Below are 22,319 nucleotides of genomic sequence, written 5' to 3' on the forward strand. Positions count from 1 at the left end.
GCCAACAAAACTGGAACTGACCTGAATATTTACAATTTGGGTGCTCCAGAATGATCAATGGAACAGGAAAAATCACAATTCAAAGCCCTGGAAGGGGAGACTTGAAAGAGGCGTAGTGAGCCCTTTCAGGAGCCTGATGTGCAAGATTGAATTGTTGGCAGAACTGTGCAGAGCGACACATTCAAAGTGGTGCTGTCAGCTGCCATCTTTGAGCAGGGCACCTCTGTTTCCCACTCTGCTCCAAATCTGATGGGCAAGAGATTTGGTTGCTATGCAACACATACACTGCCCTTGTTTTCTAAGAGGGTTTTAGGTTTCTAGCAGGGCTTTGGCTCATAATTTTTCTCATTCTGGTTACTATTCCAGTTTACCCAAATTTTAAAAATTCGGATCTGTCCTGGTTTCACTTCCTTGGCTATGCCTAAACTGAGAAGAACCGATTTGAAGCACTGCTCTAGAATCAGACTGTATGGCTTCAAATCATGGTTCCACAATTTATTAGCAGCAGTGTGGCCTTGGGCAGTTCATTTAACCTCTTTGGAACCATTTGGTGGAATTATTGATTTCACAAATCATTACAGTGTGTTGTGTTCAAAACATAGTTCTGTCTCAGATTGCTTCTCTGGGACATATGATACCAAGGCTCACATTCTGTTTTAGATCTTGTTTCTACCAAAGCTACTGAGCGTTACTGCTCAGTTGGAACACCTTGGCTGTGTTTCATATTGATGGTCTTCAGTTCACACAGCCTTAAAAGACCTTAGAGGAAACCAAGACCCAAAGGAGAAAAAATGGCTTGCTTTGAGTTAAAGTAGTTAGTGCATTAAAAGACTCAATATAGCTGCTTACAAATGTTCAAACCCATGGACAAACTATATGAAGCTGTAAAGTAACTTCCTTATTGGCTTACTTATCCTTTTATTATTGAGTTGTAAGAATTCTTTATATATTCTAGATACTAGATCCTTATCAGATATATGATTTGTAAAAGTTTTCTCCCATTCTGTGGGTTGTCTTTTCATCTTCTTAATGGTGTACTTTGAAACACGAAAGTTTTAATTTTGGTGATGTCTAGCTTATTTATTTTTTCTTGTTTGCTTGTGCTTTTGGTGTCATATCTAAAAAAACTATTGACTAATCCAAAGTTGCTTGATTATAGTTTACTGTTCACTTAAGATAATGTCAATTTTTTTTTTAATTGGTTATATCGTCTGTAACTGACAATGCTGGTATGTGACTTTTTTGTGGATCTATATCTCTTGTTTAGTACATGCTGGTATATGCCCTTGGTGTACTGTGTTTCTTTGTGTGTGTGGTTGCCTGATTATGTGCTGTTTGTTGTTCTTGAGAAAAGGATTTTTAGGAATAATGTGCCATTTAGGATGAGTTGCCTTTCTTCAGAAAGGATTTGCGTTTGCTTTTGTCAGATACTTTTGAACCAAATTCTCAGCTTGAGGCTTTCTAAACCACCCAGGTGGTGAAAGCTGGAGCTGCCATGGCTTGCTTGTGGTCTCCACACCTCAGAGACACTCCCCCAATGAGCTCTGCTCAGCATTGTGGCAACCTTCCTTGCAGTCCTTGGTGGTGGAGGGAGAGGTGGAGGTGGCTTCTTCTGGATCGCCCTGACCCTGAGTGTGTAGCCCTTTGGGATTCCACCTTAATATGGGATGTGTCTCCTATTAGACTTACCTACTTCAGTGAGTCCTGGGATTTGATTATTTTCCCTCTTGCCCTGAGAGATCATCAAATCTTAAGTTCGCTTTTGCTAGGATTGGCAAATTCCCTCAAGTCAGGAAGGGCTCCTGTGCTCCGTTTACCTCTCCGGGTTCCTACTTGCCTTTCAGTTTGGGCTGGTGATTATTTACTATCTTATAAGGTCTTCATTGCTTTTAAGGAGATGATTTCAACATTTTTTCTAGTACTTTTAGTTTTTTTCAGTGGGGGCGGCCTGCCATTACCAAAAACATAAGTTATATATCGGGAGTATTTTCATGTGATAGAACAAGTTATTCACTCAACACAAATTCATGGAATCATTCCTCTGTGCCAGGCTGGCAAACACTGATGATGCAACGAACAAGACTGCTGTGGTCCCGCCCTCGTGGACTTACAGACTAGCAGGGAAACCAGCAAATAAATAAGTCATACAAATACATAGAATAATTGCAAATTGTGGTAACTACTATGGAGAAAACAAACAGGGGCAGGGACCATGCTACAAAGTAACAGGAAGAACCCTCCATTAGATAAGGTGGTCAGAGAAGGCCTCACCAGGGACATCACCATGAGGCTTCTGTGTGATGCTTTTCAGACTATATGTAGTGAAGGACCCGCTTTTTTATTTCCAATTGTTGCGGTCCTTCTATGTAGGACTAGTATACAGTGCCTACCTCATGCAATTTACCAGAAATTCGATAATACCTACGTTGGTGTGGACTCTGTTTAACGAGACAAATCTGCCGAGCACGTACTTAGGTGTCATAGTAATGTCAAATTGCTGTGCAAGTTTCTAAATGCTTTTTCTCAATTCCTGTATACCTTGTCAGGAACTGGGAAACAGTTTGTGAATTGGTACTTATCCATGGGCCATACCTTTGGTAGCACTGCCTTAGTGTTCATCTAGGCCTATCCCCTCCCAATGTGTGAATCCCCACAACAACCTTGCTAACAGTCCCTGCTTGAATATACATCCAGTAATGGGAAACTTGCTACTTACTAAAGCAGTTAATTCCATTTTTTCAGCATCCCTAATTGTTAGAAAGTTCTTTTCCATTGAATGAAATTTATCTATCTATATTTTCTAGTCACCTTTTCTACTTATATACTCCAAAGCCCCATAGTGTAAGTCTGAGCCCTCTTCAATCTGATTAAGCCTTCAAACATTTGAAAACGTCTCCTGTTTTTTCTCCTAAGACAGGCAATCAGTTCTACTTATCATCACCCTTGTTGTTGTTCCTTGGACACATGTGAGGTTGTTAATGAACTTTTTAAACGGAAGTGCTCAGAATCAAACACAGTGCTCTGGGTGCCTCCAGACAGCCACAGAGTAGAACAGGTTTGTCTCCTTCCTTGCTGGGGACATTGTACCTCTGTGTATGAAGCCTGACAACTCAAAATGAACCTACAACATACTAACCCTTCTCCCACCAGTCTTTGTCACATGTGCTACTCTTTGGCTATGAGGTGGCATCATGCTATAGTAGAGACAATTTTGGAATCAAAAAACCTGGGTTCAAATCTCAGCTCTACCGCCTACTAGTTTTTGACTCAACATTGTTGAACCTCAGTATGTAGCAGCTGGGCTTTTCCACCCCGTACCTGCGCAGTTTATATTTTGTACCTAAGTGTAGGACTTTGCATTGTCCACATTGAATTTAATCTCATTGGTGTGCCCCGTAATTACTAATTGTCAAGATTCTTATTTTGACATCCTGATTCTGTCACCTGCCTTATTAGCTAACCCACTGAGAAGCTTTATATCATCTTCAGATGTACTTATCCTACCATCTGTGCGCTCGTTCAAATTATTAATTAAAATGAAAGTGACCCTAGGGTGGATCACTGGAGGCCTCCCTTACAACTCACTTGTGTGTACCAATTAGTATATGGTGTAGCAGAGGGGACAGTCTTTCAGCTTTTTACAAATCTATCTTCCTTAGCATGGGGAAGATTATCTTATATACTGTTAGAGAATATGTGAATTGCTACAGTCTTTTGGGAGGGTGATTAGCAATAACCTCTAAATTAAAAATGCACATACCATTTGGCTAGCAGTTCTAGTGCTAGGATGTATATTGTAACATTATCTAAGATAGCAAAAACTGGAAACCACCTCAATTTCCACCAGTAGAGGAATGGTTATATAAATTGTGGTACGTTAATATGTAATGAAATGCTTAGTAGCTATTATTAAGTTAAAATAAAATTATAAGAGGTATATGTTCTACCATAGAACAATATTTAAGATATAGTGTTAGACATAAAAACAAGTTCTAAAATGATTTGTATACCATCCCATTTCCTTAAAAACAAAAAAGTTAAATATGCTTGTGAATATGTAAAAAATTTTCAGAAAGGATACATAAGGATTTAATAGTAATTGCTTCTGGAGAATGGAAATGGGAGGTCAGGAAAGAAGTTGGAGGAAATTATTTTTCTACTTTATGTTCTTCTATACTGCTTACATATTTTGTAAGTCTATATTCACTTGAAACTTCTAATTTGAAGACAGGAATCTATGTCACTGTTAAAAAGAACACAGATCTATATGTACTGACGTAGATTTTCAAGATATTTTCTTGAATGAAAAAAGCAAGTTTCAGTGTAATGTCTACACTACTGTCCTGTTTATGAAAACATATGTGGGTATATGTGTTTGTGTGTGTACACATATATGTGTGTGTGTGTGTGTGTGTGTATAAACATAAAACACATCTTTGTAAATGCATAAAAAAATCTGGGACTATCCAAACCAATTTGATAATATGGTTATAATAGGGAAAGCAAGTGTGGATTGGGGCATGGAGGATGGGGGAGAGAAAAAGATCTTAATTTTTGTGTGGTTTCACTTTTTTACAATCAGCTTATATATTCGCTTTTACATTTATAATTTAAAAATTTTTAGTTTATTTTTTTTAATCTATATTCCTTACTACCAACGTTTATCTCAGCAGTGTAACCTATGAACTGGAGTAAAATCAGTTCAATACATTAATTAATTTATTGAACCCACTCTTGAAGAGACTTTATGAGAAATCATAGGCATTATAGAAAACTACAATCCTACTGTACTCTGGGTGTTTGTATTATGTGGAGCCCTGCTTAACATCCAATATTAGAGAACATTCAGATAAGATCAGAATTATATATGGATTTTCATTAAGTTTTTCTGCAAATATATTGGACAGGGTCAGTCTTCCTGTTTCACGTCCCATAGAAAAGATAATGAGGCGTCAAGGAGCTTTTGTGGGCTGTGGAATTTGATGTAGAAATGATTCAGGAGTTCTTAGTTTCAGGACTCATTCAACACTGTGGGCGTATACAGGCATGTCTCCAGCAAGAAGAATTTGAGTTCATTATTCTCCATAATACCTTTTAGTAAATGTTTACCTAAAAGGGCATAAAATAAGTGTAGGTATTTGCCACGTTAAACTTCAGTTATCTGGAAAATATACTCATCAGAATACTTCCTCCTCAAAGGACTAATGGACCACAACTACCACAGCCTCCACCACACTGAGTCCAGTACAACTAGATAGTGCCCGGCTACCACCACTGACTGCTCTGACAGGGATCACAATAGAGGGTCCCAGACAGAGCTGGAGAAAAATGTAGAACAAAATTCTAACTCACAAAAAAAAAAACAAAACAGACTTACTAGCCTGACAGAGACTGGAGAAATCCCAAGAGTATGGCCCCTGGATACCCTTTTAGCTCAATAATGAAGTCACTCCTGACATTCACCCTTCAACCAGGGATTAGACAGACCCCTAAAGCAAAATGAGACTAAGGGTGCACACCAGCCCAGGGGCAGGGACTGGAAGATGAGAGGGGACAGTAAAGGTGGTAATAGGGAACCCAAGATCAAGAAGGTAGAGAGTGTTGGCATGTTGTGGGGTTAATAACCAATATTATGAAATAGTCTATATACTAGCTATTTAATGAGAAGCTAGTTTGTTCTGTAAACCTTCATCTAAAGTACAACAAAAAAGAAAACCCTATGGAGCACAGTTCTGCTCTGACACACATGAGGTCGTGGTGAGTCACAGTCAACTTGACAGCAACTGGTTTACTTGGGGATAACCATTTTTGTGAGGATAAAATATGCTACAGCTCCTTGGTGTGTGTGTGTGTATGTAATTGTTTAAAAAAAAAAAAAGAGTATTTCCTCCTAACTTTCTTGTTGATATCAAATAAATAATGTATTCCTGTTTCATTGTCACCTTAAACTGCTATAGATGGGGTTTCTGTATCTCTGGAATCCTTTGTAAAATAGGTCACCCTTAAAGTAATTAGGATTTTATTACAAATAAAAACCATGATTAGGAACTACTACACCCCCTCCAAAATTGCTAAAGGACTAAAATGCTAAGAATTGGTAAGAAAATATGAAGCAATTGGAACTCTCATATATATTGCTGATGGGTATGTAAATTGGTGCATCCCCTTTAGAAAACTGTTGGCAGTACCTACTGAAACAGAACATTTGTATCCTCTGTGTCCCTAGATGTATACTATCTTAGTTATCTAGTGCTGCTATAACCAAAATACCATAAGTGGATGGCTTTAACAAAGAGAAATTTATTATCTCACAGTCTAGTAAGCTGAAAGTCCAAATTCAGGATGTCAGCTCCAGGGGAAGGCTTTCTGTCTCCAATCTGGAGGAAGGTCCTTCTCATCAATCTTCCCCTGGACTAGGAGCTTCTCCACGCAGGAACCCTGAGTCCAAAAGACACTCTCTGCTCCTGGTGCTGCTTTCTTGGTATGAGGTCCCCCATCTCTCTGCTGGCTTTCCTCTTTTATATCTCAAAAGAGATTGGCTCAAGACACAATCCAATCTTGTAGACTGAGTCCTGCCTCATTAACATAACTACCACCTATCTCCCCTTATTAACATCATAGAGGTAAGATTTACAACAAATAGGAAATCACATCAGATGACAGAATGGTTGACAAGCACTCAATTCTGGGAATCATGGCCTAGCCAAATTGATACAGTATTTTTTGGGAACACAATTCAATCCATGACATATACCCAAAGGAAATGACTGCTTATGTCCACCAAAAGGCAGACATAAGAATGTTCATAGTAGCTTTATTCTTAATATCCAAAACAAGGAACAATCCCAATGTCCATCAACTTAAAATGAATAATTTATAGTGTTTATACTATGGACTACCACAATGAAAAAGAGTTAACTACTACACGATAACATGGATGAATGTCACACACATAATATTGAGCAAAAAAAAAAAAAAGCCTGACTCAAATGGATACACACAGTATGATTTCATTTTTGTGAAGTTGAAGAACTGGTAAAATTAATCCACGGTGATGGAAGTCAGGATAGCAGTTACCTTTGGAGGTACTATGGGTATTGACTGGGAAAAGAACCTTCTAGGTACTGAAAATGTTTTATATCTTGATCCAGGTAGTGGTTAAAAGGTGTATTCATATCCAAAAAAATAACTGAGCTGCACACTTAATATTTGCAGACCTCAATAAAAATAAATACGTAAAAATATTTTTGAAGGCAGATTTAAGTTATAATAAAATTAAGATTGCTTTTCAAAGAAGAATTGGATTTTATATTTTATGCTTATGTTAACAGAAAGAAGAGCCAGACTTATTAGGTTTGTAGCGAAAGCACAAATAAAACCTAACAGAAATAATCAGAAAACCAGAATAGTATCCAGAAATAGGACAACCCCTGGCTCTCATCTGCAAGCCAGCATGCAGGATGGGCCTTGCCCCTTCCACCCATATGGAACAGGCATATCATCAGAAATTGGAGCTCATTTTCAGTCATTCCTCTGAGAACCTGGGCAGAGGGTTTTTGCTCATTATCCGTTTTTTTTTTTTTTTTTTTTTTTTGTCATTTCCTGTGTGTATTCTTGTCCTTACATCTCATCGTATGCGTTTAACAAGGGATAGGAAATATTTTGCTCTTTGAGACTCACAACTTTTTGGTGTTAGGTGTTTTCTTCCACTTTAGTTAAGTATTCAATGAAGATGAAAGTTAAATAGGTTATTTTTTAATCATTAAAAAAACTCATAATTGACAGTTTGTACTGGCTACGGTTTGTGGCATGCCACCAACCAGAGCCCTGTCTCTCGCCCTGAGACCCTGTGCTGGATCTTGCCCCTCCCCATTGCAGCAGTTGTTCCAACCTCTTGGAGGGAGACAGGCAGATTCAAGTGCATCAGCAGGCCGAGGGTAGGGGGGCCATTTTCTATGCCTTTGAACTCCTTTGGCAGTCTGGTGAAGCCTGTAGACCCCTTCTCAGGATGTTTTCAAATTCATAAAGTAAAATACGTAGGATTATCAAGGAAAACAATTATGTTGAAATAGAGTTACCAACTTACAGTAAAGTAATATGTATGCCTTTTTTTTTTTAATTAATGCATTAAATACCAAAATCCAGCAACAGGCCTAATAATGTGGTGTGATGTATCCCTTTTATATAGCCTTTCTCACCATGGTCTTGTAACTCCCACCAAATGATTGAGGGAGGCTATGCAAATGAGGTGCTTGTGGTCTACCAAAGGGATTGGATAGCTTGCTAATAATGCATGTAAGGTGCATGGCACTCTTGTGGGGTAGGACCATGCAAAAAAGGTGTATGGAACCCTGAAGAGGTGATTGGTCAGTTTTGCCATCTGCTAGGCTTAAAACAAACCATCCCAGAGGCAGAAAGGGGGCCTATACTATTACCAAGAAAGAAGAGCTAGGAGTGGAGCACATCCTTTAGACCCGGGATCCCTGCACGGAGAACCTCCCAGACCCAGGAGACAGAGAGAGAGCTATAACAACGAGAAGTAGCAGCAGGGAAACAGTAACAACAGAGGCAGGAGACCAGCAGGAGGATGCATGATGGGCTTCTGGGCCCATGGAGTGAGACAGAAAGCTGAGTGCTTTCAGGCAGGAGGCTTGCTGGTGGAGTGAGGTACCTCCAGGCACTTGTTGGCAGAGCTAGGCTTGCCCACCCACAGAGCCAGAGAGCTGAGTGCCTTCAGGCCCAAGGGTTACTGGTGGAGCGGGATGCCTCTGGGCACTTATTGGTGGAGTTGAAGAGCTTTGTAATGCTCTCTGGAGTAGGGCGGAGGCCAGGCCAAGAGGCCGAGAGCCAGAGAGAGGCCTGCCTGTAGGCACAGCTTAGAAGAGGCTGTCCGATGGAAGAACTGTATCCTGAGTCCTTCTTGATCCTGAATTGCAACCTGTTACTTCCTCTGATAAACCCCATAACTGTGAGTATGGTCTGTGAGTTCTGTGTGGCCACTGCAATGAATTATCGAACCCAGCAAAGAAATAGAGAGCATCGTGGGAGGGACAGCTGGTATCAGAATTGGTAAAAAGGTTGGAGAGAAGAGGTATACCTGACCTCCGCTTCATAGGAATCAGCCTAGAACTGATGTTGATGGTGATTCCCCTCATTGTGAAGTTAGAGGAGGTCAGACGCCCCAGTTACGCCATTTTTACAAATAACTATTGTAATTTTGAAGCAGTGAAAAGTGTAAACAGTCTTTCTAGATACCTGCAATTACTGTAATGCATTCTGAAAATATATGTGATTTCTGGTGGTGACATGGTTACCAGAACTGGTAATTTTATTGTAATTTTTTACATCCATTCATGATTGAATGAAACTCTAATTTTCAATTAGCAGTTCGGGTAAATAAAGGTGGTTTTTATTCCTCCATCCAAGTTCATGCCCCCTGCCTCAGATTCCTTTAGGGCCCCTGGTATACAGCATTGATTCTCAAAGTTTATTATTCATCAGAATCACCTGGGATACTTATTAAAACACAGATTCTCGGGTCCCATTCAGGGATCCTGATTAGGAGGTCTAGAGTGGAGCAGAGGGCGCATTTAACAAATTTGACAAGCACTGGGCTTAGAGCTGGCACTGCTACCTGAAACCTGTCTATGTCCCTGCAAGCTAGGGGGCACCAGAGGTTTAAATGTACTGGTGAGCTAGAAGTCAGTAGGCTTCTGCTGATGCTTTCTAGGATCCAGGGACTTGGGACCATGACACCAACCACTCTGGAGTCTGACTGGCTAGGGCTGAAGTTCCTTGGCTGGACCCCACCTATGTCTGGTCAGCTGATGTGGAAGCTGCCTGGTGGACCTCAGGGTGGGTGCCCCAGCTGCACGTTGCTTGGTGGCATAGTGGAAAGAACTGTGGACTAGGAGTACTACCAACAGTTTATGGTTATAAAATGAATAGCTGTTAATAACGAATCTTCCAGAAATTCTACAGGGAACAAAATCCTATTATCTGCTCTTGTGGAGTCATCAAAACAAACACCAAAAGGTCAGAACTAAAAGGCAGCATCTTGAACATGTGATCAAAATTAACATCACCAGTGAGGGGCAGGTGTACATCTTGAAAGATGATAACCTGAGCAGGACAAGTATCACTTTTATAGTATCCCAACCAGGTATGCATAACTTGAATTGAATCATTGGGAAACATCTGAAAAACCCAAAATGATGTTTAAAAAATGAGGAAGGAGGGCTATATTCTTCAAAAATATCAATGCCGTAAAAGACAAAGTCTGTGAGGATATTCCAAATTAATTAAGGGAATCTAAAGATACATGACAATTAAATGATCCTCTACTTAAGGGGGGTAAATGCTTTAAAGGACATTGTTGAATCCCTTGACAAAACTGGAATATGGATGGTAGATTAAGGTATTGTATCAATGTGCAATTTATGGAAGTTGATAAAACTATACTGAGGTTACGTAAGAAAATATCCCCATTCTTGAGAATATACACTCAGAAGTATTTAGGAATATGGGCTGTTATGTAGGCATCTTACTCTCTAATGGTTCAGAAAAAATATTATGTGTGTGTGTGTGTGTGTGTGTGTGTGGAGAGAGAGGTGGAGAGAGAATAAATAATAAAGCAAATGGAGTTAAATGGTAAAGGAAGGTGAATCTGGTAAAGGGTATACACGTGTTCTTTGCAGTATTCTTACTCTTGCAGCTTTTACATAAGTTTAAAATCATTTCCAAATGAAAAGTTGTATCAGATGTATATTTTTTCTTGAATTTTTAAAACTCAGCTATATGTGTATGTGATCAGAATTAACATATATATATATATGTAGCTGAGTTTTAAAAATTCTATAAAATCACAGTGTAATATTAAGAAATTTTGACCTATATTTTTACTCTTTGCTAGATGAAAAAGACTGGAAATAAAAAAAGGACACAGAAGATGATTATAATCATTTAAAAAAACAAAATTCAAAACCAAACAAGTAAGTTTGTTTGGAACTGTTTTCAATTCCAACCCTATTTCTTATTATCTCTGCAATCTTAGGCAGCAAACTTAAACTCTCTAAGCCTCAAATTCCTCATCTGAAAATAAGGAGATAAAATAGAATCTGTCTCCTAAAGTTGGTGATGGTGGTTATGGAGATAATGCATATAAAATGCTTAGCCTAATACTTGCCACACAGAGCTCTTCCAGTGAATGTCCAGAGCCGTGACAAGGACAGAACCCTTCCTAATTTATTTTATAAGGTAACATACCCTGAAAGCATGACAGAAGAACATACAGGGGGAAAAAAAAAACCTATAGACCCATCTCACCAACAAATATGATATATGTTATTTTTTTAAATCTAGCAGTGTATTAAAAGAATGATCTAGTAGGGTTCATTCTAAAAATTAAGAACCATTCAGGATCAGAAGAGCTATTACTATAATTCATTACATTACTTTGATTTCCCACCCATTTAACCTATTCTCTCAATAGTTGCCAAAAAGCTTTCAATAAAATTCAATAATTATTCCTGGTCGGGGGAACCTTTATAAACTAGGAACTGAAGGAAACTTCTTCAATATGATAAGGCAACTGACCACAGGTACCTAGTAAATCACTAGAGGCATGTCAAAATCAGAAAAGTATGTTCCAATAGTCTGTCTCATATCCCTGGGTAGTATAAACAGTTAAGTACTTGACTACTAGCCAAAAGGTTGGCAGTTCAAACCCACCCATAGGCACCTCTGAGGACAGGCCTGGCAATCTGCTTCCAAAAGATCACAGCCTTGAAAACCCTATGGAGCAGTTCTACTCTGCACACATGGGGTTGCCATGAGTCAGAATTGACCCCACGGCAACTAACAGCAACAACAATATACATGGTACAGCACAGAGGTCCATGAAGTTTCAATAGAGTAACAGCCAATAATTCAGAAAACTTGTTATCTAACACAGCCTCAGCCCTGATCATCCGGTATTCAGACATTTACTGTAAAAGCATTTAATGTCCAATAAAGGTGGAGAAAGGCAGAGTATTCAATAACGTATTTTATAAGCTTTGGGAAAAATGGGTCCTTACCTCATGGCACACATCGAAATGAATATTAAATAGACTAAAGAGTGAAATATGACAGTGGAACCATCGAACATGTAGAAGAATATAGAGATGAATAGTTTTATAATACTGAGATATGGAAGGCTTTTTAATATAATGACGCTAATGGGCAAGGCCTTAAAGGGAGAAATTTGCTTATGTAGCATTTAAGACATCCATGTGGCCAAAAGTGCATAGACAAAGTTTAAAAATAAAAATTTAAGTAAATTTTTGCAATCTGTTTAAAAGCCTATCTGTTATAAATAAATCATTAAGAAAACAAATACTGTGATCAGAAAACTAACAATGTAAACAGGTAACTCATGAGAAGATTTGTAAACGGTCAGTGAAAATATGAAGAGAATGTTCAGTGAAACTGGTATGCAAAAAAGCACAAATAAAAATCAACATTGAACTTACATTTTTGCCGTTAAATGGCAAAGGTTAAATGTCAAGAGTATAGGGAGGGGGGAACCTTCACCCATTGCTGGTGGAACTATAATTTTGCACTATAGTGTTCCTAGATGTCAGATTAACATTCTGTAGCAGATCCTTAATAATGCACGTGTCTTTGCCAAAGCAACTTTGAAGAATTTATTCTAAAGAAATAATTGGACAAGTAAGTATGCAAATATGGGATTAAAAGGTGTTCGTCACAACTGTATGCACAGTAACAAAAAATTAGAAGCAGCCTAATTGTCCAATATTGTTAAATATTAAATATGTCCATATAATAGAAAATTATATAGCCATTAAGATAAATTATAGACATACATTTATTGACATGGAAAAATATATTAAGTGGAAAAAAGTAAGTTACAAAACTGTATATTTGTTTTGGTAAGAAAAAAATCCATATGTATATACATGTAGGAAAAAAATTAGAAGAAACTATAACATTAATACTGATTTACCTTTGGGTTGAAGATTCAGACTATTCCTGATATGTCTCCATAATTTCTGCATTCATTATTTTTATAATCATTTCTTTAGATTCTACAAAGAATATGAACAAGATGCTGCAGAGATGTATTCTAGGTGAAATGTGCCTATTACAGGCGTAACAAGCAGAAAGGGCTCTTCTTGAGGGCACCAGCTCCCAAATACTGTGGATGCTTTGGACCAGAAAGAGAGGTACCTTATACTCAAACCAAGTTAGAAATAGCTGGACTCACTGATTCACTTGGTCCTTTTTCCAATACCCTGTGAACCTCCAGAATGCCTCCGTGATGTAAACTTAGACTGGACATCTTCCCTAATGAGAACAGCTGCGGCCCTTGCTTATACACTTTAAACAGTGATTTTTCTGCTTCTTTGGCTTCTGGTTCATTGCCAGCTGTTTAACTTCTTGTTTATTTTCTGAATAAGCCTCTTAATGGCATAACTTTGTTCCATTACAGAATGCAACTGCTCTGCCAGGTACTTGGCGAAGAACAGATGTGCACTTAGAGAACCCAGAATACCACACCAGATGGTATTTCAAGTATTTTTTAGGACAAGGTAATTATGCCATTATAGTGGTTGGGAAGAAAGGACATTCAAAGTGAAAATTGTGATGATATAATTTCTGGTGCCCTATATGAGTGAAGGAAACCCCGGTAGCATAGTGATTAAGTGCTACGGCTGCTAACCAAAAGGTCGGCAGTTCAAATCTACCAGATACTCCTTGGAAACTCTATGGGGCAGTTCTACTCTGTCCTATAGAGTCGCTATGAGTCAGAATCCACTCTATGGCAGTGAAATGAGCCAACTTAGAGATACTAATGACAGGCTGTGCCACTCCAAATTCAGTAGTAAGCTTTGTAAATTAAAAGATTCTATTCAGAGTTTCAGCCCTAAGAGTTTTTCTTGTAATTTTTTTTTCATGCAGTTGTTTTCATGTTTAGCCTGCATGAAGTCATCTTAATGAGTGACTTAAAAGATGAGAAGAATTTGCAGATGCAAAAACAACTTCAGACTCAGCACATTATAGTGGGTTCTAAATACTTATTTCAAGGCTATGAGGCAGAGTGTTGGTTCCCTCATCTCAGGACCTAATAAAGAACTAGAGAGGCATTAGACTGTAGGCTCTGGTGTCATTCATTCATCAGCAACAAGTATTTTTTTAGCACCTACTCTGTTCCAGGTACTATGTAGAGCAACAGGAATACAGTCATGGTCCCTGCCCTCACAGAGCTTATAGAATGGTTTTGAACCCTAGTTATACCATTATTAAACATAGGCCTTTAGACTAGTTACTGTCTACTTTTCTAAGACTCATTTTCCTTATCTATAAAGTACGGGTATTACTAGTACCTACCTAGTAAGGTTTGAAGAGAACCTTCAATGAGATATGCAGGAAAAACACTAATCTTAGTGTTTGGCATAGCAAGACCTCAGTCATTAATAGCTATGTACATTTAAAGTAAAGGGATCAAGTGAGCATATATGCAAAGGTGAAACAGGGGAGAACTTAGTGACACAAGATGTTGGGAAAAGAAGAATAATCACTATTGCCAGGTTAGAAATGAGAGAAACTGCTTATCAGGCTAATGCTTTTGTTTGTAGAAAATACAATGACTGAGCTATAAAATGGAAATTAGACCCAAATGATATCTTTTTTAAAAATATGATTTTTATATTATTCTTAGAAGTTCGTTTATTTGACGAAACATAATTTATTTGGGTGGGAGAGAATGTGGAAGCATTTATAAAGGAAAAAATCAGCAGGAAGGGTATCTTCCCAAGATGCTTGAAAGCATAGTGCCTGGAACACAGAGGTAACTACAGAGAAAAACGGTGCCTTCCACCACAAGTGGCTTAAGCAATAAGAAACATAACAAGAAATCCAGAGGGCAGGCTGGCTCCAGGGTTGGTAGATTCAGAAGCTTAGTGATGTCATCAAGGGCCCAAGTTCTTTCTCTTTCTCTGCTTCCCCATCCTTAGTGTGGGAACTTTACCTCAGGTTGTAGCAATTCCAGGCATCACTTCTAGACACTACCATGTCCAGAGGAATATGAGGGCCATCTTTAGGAGTGAAGAAATCTTTGTAGAACTCACTTGGCAGATTTCACCTCCTGTCTCATTGGCCAGAATTGCATCACATGTTCATTCCAGAACCAGTCATTGGCAAGGAGAATGGGTGTGTGTGATTAATGCAGAGTGATCAGGTTCTATCCGGAGTTGGGCTTGGGATTATTGTTCCCTGATCATGCGGGAAGGGCTGGGTCTCACCAAAGTGTCCACTGCTTCCTGTGACTAGAAGAACCAGCTTCATTCTCACTGTTCTAAACTTGTTTCCTTTCCAGTCCATCAGAATTACATTGGAAATGATGCAGAGAAGAGCCCCTTCTTCTTGTCTGTGACCCTTTCTGACCAGAACAATCAGCGTGTCCCTCAATACCGTGCTATTCTTTGGCGGAAAACAGTAAGTAACTTTGGCTTGCATTTGGCGTTTCATTACCATTCCAGAGTTTAATTAGCATCATTGCCGAGTGGCTCAGGTAAGCTTTTTTCTATGAGGTTCTTTGAGTTTGGATATTCCAGGGTTATACTGTTCAGAGGTAGGACCTTCAGACTCTGAATTTAAAGCAGCTAAACCTGGTGGTAGCATAGTGGTTAAGGGCTATTGCTGCTAACTGAAAGGTCTGCAGTTAAATGCATCAGCGCTCCTTAGAAACTCCACGGGGCAGTTCTACTCTGTCCTGTAGGGTCACTATGAGTCAGAATCAACTTGACGGCAATGGGTTTGGTTTTGGGTTTTTTCACTTTGTGAGGCACTAATCAGACATACACACTTCCCTCAATCTTTACCCTCTGGGAATACAGGACTATAATTTATATAAAAAAATAGAGAGAGAGAGAGTATATTAATTCATTAACCTTAGTGTTTCTAATACTGAAACAGATGTACAGGCTCATCATCAACTAAAAGAAAATTTATTAGAAGAATATAATAATATTGTATGGGTACAGCCCATGTGGTGCTCTTGTTTCCATGAGTCACACAAACAGTCCACCACTGAATCAGCTGTGCTTCTAAAATTTTAGGTTAATCCCCTTTGATCGATTTTCCAGGTTAGAAAAACCACTGTAGACTCAACAAGGCAAGTATTCTGCCTCTAATGGATTCTGAACACTTAGTTCAGGCCAAGGAGTTGAAAGGAACCCCTTTCAACTTAGAGATGCAAGTATTTCTTCAGCTCAGGAAATTTCCTTATGTTCATTTTCGTCGCTTCTTTTTCTGTTTTCTAAATTCTTTTTTAGTGATTCTTGTATTCAATCTCTGCCTTTTAATCTCTTCTCATTATCTTCTTCTCTTGCTGTTTTTTTTTTTTCCTTTGCTTCTGGGAGAATTTTTAGAGACACTGTAGTGCACCAGGAAAAGCAAACGGTTTGGAGTCGAGCAAACTAGGTTTAAATTACCTCAATAACAGATTCATTTTGCATGAATTTGAGAAAATCGCTTATGCCCTCTGAGCCTCATTTTCTTCTTTGTAAGACAGAGAAAGTACCAGGCTGTAGCTTACAGTACGATGAGGATTAAAGATCTCATTACAGTAAATGAGATCTTGTTTGAAAATCCACATTTATGCAGTGTCCCAAATCATCAAATCTTAAACCGATTAGATGCCTAAAGGATAAACGTTTTAATCTTGAATTGGTGAGTACACTGTTTGATTGTGAAGCAATAAAACCACACTTAGAAAATGTTAGTCATTTTGTCTGGTAGTTCCATTTTATGGGTATGTTTGCTGAAACCCAGTATTTTAATAATTGCATGCTGATTTTTATCTCAGCTACATAGTGTATCCAAAATTGTTATGTAGATCTTTTTAGGAAAAAAATAATGTAGAAACTTTACAAAACAGTAAAGAAAAAACAAAAGCAAAAAACAGTAACACACACATGTATGCATACATGTACACATACATAGCAGTAAAACAACTTCAAAAAGCCCAGAAAAAATTTCCAGGAACCACTACAGAGTGAACTGTGGTTAGGAAATTTTTGTAAAGATTAAGAATAGTAATAATAAAGTAAGAGTGTACATAAAGTAATAGAAATAATAAGCATTCCTTGAGCACTTACTATATGCCAGGCACTAAGTCCTCCAAGGAAACTCTGGTGGCATAGTGGTTAACAGCTACGGCTGCTAACCAAAAGGTCAGCAGTTCCAGTCTACAGGCGCTCCTTGGAAACCCTATGGGGTAGTTCTACTCTGTCCTGTAGGGTTGCTATGAGTTGGAATCGACTCAGCAGCAACGGTTTTGGTTTTCTGGTGTTTAAGTCCTCCAAATGCATTATCTCAGTAGAGGTGATTGTAGCTCAGGAACGTTAAATAGCATGGCCAAAGCCATGTGCTGGTAGGTGGCAGGCCAGAACCCAGGTCTGAATGCCTGAGCTATCACCATTTGTAAATCATTAGTTATATATGTAATTTTTTTGACTCGTGCTCCCTAGACTTTGAGCTCCATGAAAGTAGGGACATGTCTGCTTTTTCTTAATATCCTTACCACCTAGCCCAGTGCCTGGCACGTAAGAAGCTCAATAAGTATTTCTTGAATTAATTAATGAATATCACCAAAGTTTAGCTTAAACTGTGTGCTATACTGTCTCTATTTATATAAACTTCCATGTTATGATCCAGAAATTTTCCTTTTTCTAATCAGATTTAAAGTAAAAATCTATTTAAAATAGACTTAGGTCTTACTCATGAATTATCTTGTGCAAAATTGTTTTGGCACTTCCCCCCTTCCCCATCCACAGTAATTGGGGTCAGTATTGCCATCAACATAGCTGTCCTTGAAGCAAAGTTTGTGCAACAGTTTTAGAAAAGAGCATCGGAGAATTGTGAGCCAGTTTTTTCTCAAGTGCATGCATGATAGTCTTTTCTCATTATTCACCCATTAAGAAGTGACAGTGCCTTCGTTCAGAACCTCTTATCTTCTGCACCAGGCAGGCTGTTTTCTGGCCTACTTTTTTTTTTTTTTAAACTTATGTATTTTGTTTGCTAATTACAGTATCCCAGTCTCTTCTGGATTAAACATTCTCTTTGGGATGACTTTGTCTCTCTTGGGCAAACAATCAGTCTTTCAGATTTTTCCCTCTCCTCCTTTTCCTCTTGAAGCTAATGTTTGGTGCCGTGGGGAGAGGGTTTATAAAATTTCATGGTGACAGATGAGGACCTTGGATCCACATGGAGCCCTTCAGGTTTTTGCTGGTTTCTGCTATAGAGTGGCTGGTCTGGTCTCTGAACTAGCAGCTGCAGAAATATAACTGGCCCCTCTGGTTTTTTGGGTCACTGGGAAGCATCTGTCTCTAAAATTCATAGTCTCAACGATTTGCCCCTTGTTATGGCCATTACATGTTGTGAACTTTTTGACCTGGTCTGCGGTCTCTCCTAGTCTCTGAGCCTATCAGAAGCTCACTGGGACACGTTCCTGCAGGCCTTGAGTCATATATGAGAAGGCAGGAACACTGCCTCAGACCCAAGGCTCTAATCTTTCTGGTCATGGATTCTCACAGCTGCTGAGTTACTACCCCTCACCATGTTAAAATAGGTGCTATGTGGACTTCAAGATTCCTGTGGAAGGCTGTGCCTAGGAAGTGGGCCTCTAGTCCAAATATTCTTAGGTACCTCCAGGTCTTATTTGATGTACTTGCAGCATCTCTTCTTTCAAGGCCTGCACTCAGAATACCTCTGGGTTCTGAACACTTAGTTAGATGCCAAGAACTCTGGCATCTAACCCTTCAGCTTTCCTGTTATCTTTCTTCCCTCCTTCCACCAAGGCAGGAAAGTATAGGTTTCCCACTTCTTCTACTGCTCTGGAATAGATTTTCTAAATGTCACATCTCCTTCCTTCTGGAAGTAACAGCCACTGCCTCCTCACCTGGGATGGTTGCCAGGTGCTGGCAGAAAGAAGGTGAGAGGGTGGGATAAATGTGGGGTGTAGGGGGTGTCTGCTTATTTTAATTTGCCAAAGATATTGTCTCTATTACATTGCTAATTTCGTTAAGCACTATGAAGGAAACAAAGAAAATGATATGGTTGACCTGCTTTAGATAAGGTAAGGCTTTCTGAAGAGATGACATTTAAACAGAGACCGGGAGGATAAAAAGAAACTGGTCCCATAAAGAGTAGAAGAAGGGGGCAGAGTGTTCCAGACAGAAGGAATACAAATATGTGACAAACAAGGAGCACTCTCTGGGATTATTCTTAGCCAGTATTAGAAAAGTCAAGGAGGTGAAATTGAAACCCCACCATTTAAGCCTCAGAGACCACTGTGAAGGCAGTACAGGACTAGGCATAATGAGTATTAGTTTCCTCCTATTGAGAATTGCCGGTGCCTTCATCCAAAGCGTTTTAGCTACACCTTAAATGATGTGCCTAGGGCTGAGTAAATGTTTGCTAAAGGGAAATGTGGAACTGAAAACATCAAAGTAGAATATTTGCCGAAGGAGTCAGAGTACCCCTTGACCCAAAACTAGAGCTGGAGGCTATGGGAAATCCAAAGAAGTGTATGACTTAACCCTCCCCACCCCTCATGAGTTCACATTTTGTTAGATTATAAAACAGTTAAAAATATAGCTGAACAACTCTAGCAAGCGGCCATCTAAGATGAATCAATTGGTCTCAACCCACCTGGAGCAAAGGAGAATGAAGAACACCAAAGACATAAGGTAAATATGAATCCAAGAGAATGAAAGGGCCACATAAACCAGAGACTACATCGGCCTGAGACCAGAAGAACTAGATGGTACCCTGCTATCACCAGGTGATGGCCCTGACACAGAACACAACACAGAATCCCTGATGGAGCAGGAGAACAGTGGGATGAAGATCTCAAATGCTCATAAAAAGACCAGACTAAATGGTCTGGCTGAGACCAGAGGGACCCCAGAGGTCAGGGTCCCTGGACCCTCTATTAGCCCAAGACTGGAACCATTCCCAAAGCCAACTCTTCAGACAGGGATTGGATTGGACTATAAGACAGAAAATGATACTGGTGAGGGGTGAACTTCTTGGCTCAAGCAGACACATGATGGGTTTGGTTTTTTTTTTTTTTTTTAATATATACTTTACCTATGCATTTTATGGTTCTTCCAGAAAACATAGAACCTTTTAACTGGAAAGTGACTCTGGAAAGTCACAAAAGGGAGGAGATGGGGAGAAGGAGATTTACCATATTGTGGTGAAGAAAAATATACATCCACAATCTCATGAGCTCTGGGTTTCACATCAGTATGGGCAGCTCATGAAGATGTTACTGTCACCCAGGCAGTGATCTGAATCCTTCTTTCTGCTATTCCACACATCCCCCCTGACGCTGCCCTTGGCTTCTCTTTAAAACTGCTATTGGTGTGTTTATAAGGAAAAAAAAAAAGTAGGAGTTGAGAAAGAAGGTCAGTTTCAAGATCTTCTGTACAGGTTGCCTTCCCACACAAGTGACTACTACGAAAGATGGCCACAGAAGTAACTCAGGTTTTACTAGCGGAACATGTGTGATTTGAAAAAGTATGTTCATATTTTAATACTCTTTTATACTTGGAAAAAATTTTATATCTCTGTAGCACAAACTGTAAAAGGGAAAGCCTGGTTTCATCTCCTTGGCTAATGGAAAACCCATAAAAAGCGTTCTAAACCCGAAAAAGCCATTGCCGTTGAGTCAGTTCCAACTCACAGCAACCCTATAGGACAGAGTAGAACTGCCCCATAGGGTTTCCAAGGAGGGTCTGGTGGATTTGAACTGCTGACTTTTTTGGTGAGCAGCTGTAGCTCTCAACCACTACGCCACCAGGGTTTCCAAGAAGGACTCTATCTCGTGCAAATTCTGATGCTTAACTGGGAAGACATACTTCTCCCTGGCCTGGAATAGGGGTGAGATTATCAGGCTCTCCAGGGTATGAAAGTTAAGTTTATCCAAAGGGATCTTGGGCTTGAAAAGGGTCAAAAACTCCACTCTGATACCATCGTTCAGAGCTTGAACGGATGAGTTAGCACATGTGTGCTGAAAACCAGAGAATAGTCATATCTACTTCTTTGCCTATTTTCTGCAAGAAAAGTCATTACCCTTTTCTAGCTATTTGAGATGCTAATTTTATTATTAGTCACAGTTAGAAAGCAGATTTTAAATGTGGACTAAGTAATCCCTTTTGATAACCATATAGTGTAAATCTTTTTTGGATTATAAATCTGTATCATCTCTTTTTTGGAAGTTTTTAAAAAGAATGGCACTCATCTGTCCTAGTTTGTTGGGATGTGGGACTGAATCATTGAGGAAATCCTTCATTCTTTCCCTTTCATCCAACAAACATTTACTGAGTACTTTCTATGAGTCAGTCACGGTGGATACTCACTTAGAAAGGAGGAAACAGACCTTGAATAAGTAAACACAGAGAAATATAAAAGTACAAATTTTGAAAACCTCTAGGTCAAAAAGCTTTTGACTTGGAGACATCAGCACATTTGGGCTCTGTTGAACATGTGGAGACTATTTTCTTCTTATGGTCTTTGAGGCTGATCAGATTCTTGGCTCAGAGACCAGATCCCCTTCTCATCTGGTTCAGATGGCTCACCTGCTCACCGCAGCGCTGAAGACGCTGAGGGCCAGTCAGTCAGCACGTGAAGAGTAATGCTTTAGGTCCATAATTGTTGGGATGAGGGGATTGTGGAAGACACTGAGGGCCAGCCAGTCAGTACGTGAAGAGTAATGCTTTAAGTCCATAAATGTTGGGGAGGGGGAATGGTGGAAGATGCTTTCAAGACTGAGCAAGACTTTTTCCAACAAAGAGTGTGTTTATTCATATATGTGCCCCTTGAAGAAAAGTGAGAAAGAGTGGAGATGGGTTTCTTTTAAATGGCCAGATGAGGCTCTTTCAGAGACAGAAGTTGCTGAACTTCACACTCATTTGGCGTTTTGACTTTCCAGGGTACCCAGAAAATATGCCTTCCCTACAGTCCCACAAAAACTCTCTCTGTGAAGTCCATCTTAAGGTGAGTACTAATGAGGTGTAAGCCTTTATAACCACCCCCACCACACCCGCTCCAAGGTCATTCTGATGTTAACTTTGTTTTCTTGAGCCTTGGCTATGTACCAGACGTTTTGCTACATGCTTGATGTGCATTACCTCATATAATCTTGACAGCAACCCTATAAAGCAGGCACTGTTATGCTTCCCATTTTATAGTTCAGGAAATGGAGGCTTGGAGAGAGAGAGGCATGTGTCCAAGATCACACAGCTAGT

General features: G+C 39.3%; 1 protein-coding gene across 5 annotated transcripts in view; it reads left to right on the forward strand.

Moving 5' to 3' along the window:
• Window positions 1-22,319, forward strand: part of GARNL3 (GTPase activating Rap/RanGAP domain like 3) — a 206,986-nt gene that overhangs the window by 99,141 nt on the left and 85,526 nt on the right. For 4 of the 5 annotated variants that reach the window (XM_049895409.1, XM_049895412.1, XM_049895411.1 and 1 more), the window contains 3 exons: window positions 13,493-13,592; window positions 15,380-15,498; window positions 22,004-22,068. In XM_049895409.1, the coding sequence (XP_049751366.1) occupies window positions 13,493-13,592; window positions 15,380-15,498; window positions 22,004-22,068 (284 nt within the window). Of the gene's footprint in view, window positions 1-8,266; window positions 8,969-13,492; window positions 13,593-15,379; window positions 15,499-22,003; window positions 22,069-22,319 lie in introns of those variants that run through there. The other variant, XM_049895413.1, reaches the window with a different exon arrangement.

Source organism: Elephas maximus, chromosome 9 (assembly GCF_024166365.1).
Source record: "Elephas maximus indicus isolate mEleMax1 chromosome 9, mEleMax1 primary haplotype, whole genome shotgun sequence".
In the NCBI taxonomy this organism is placed as follows: Eukaryota; Metazoa; Chordata; class Mammalia; order Proboscidea; family Elephantidae; genus Elephas; species Elephas maximus.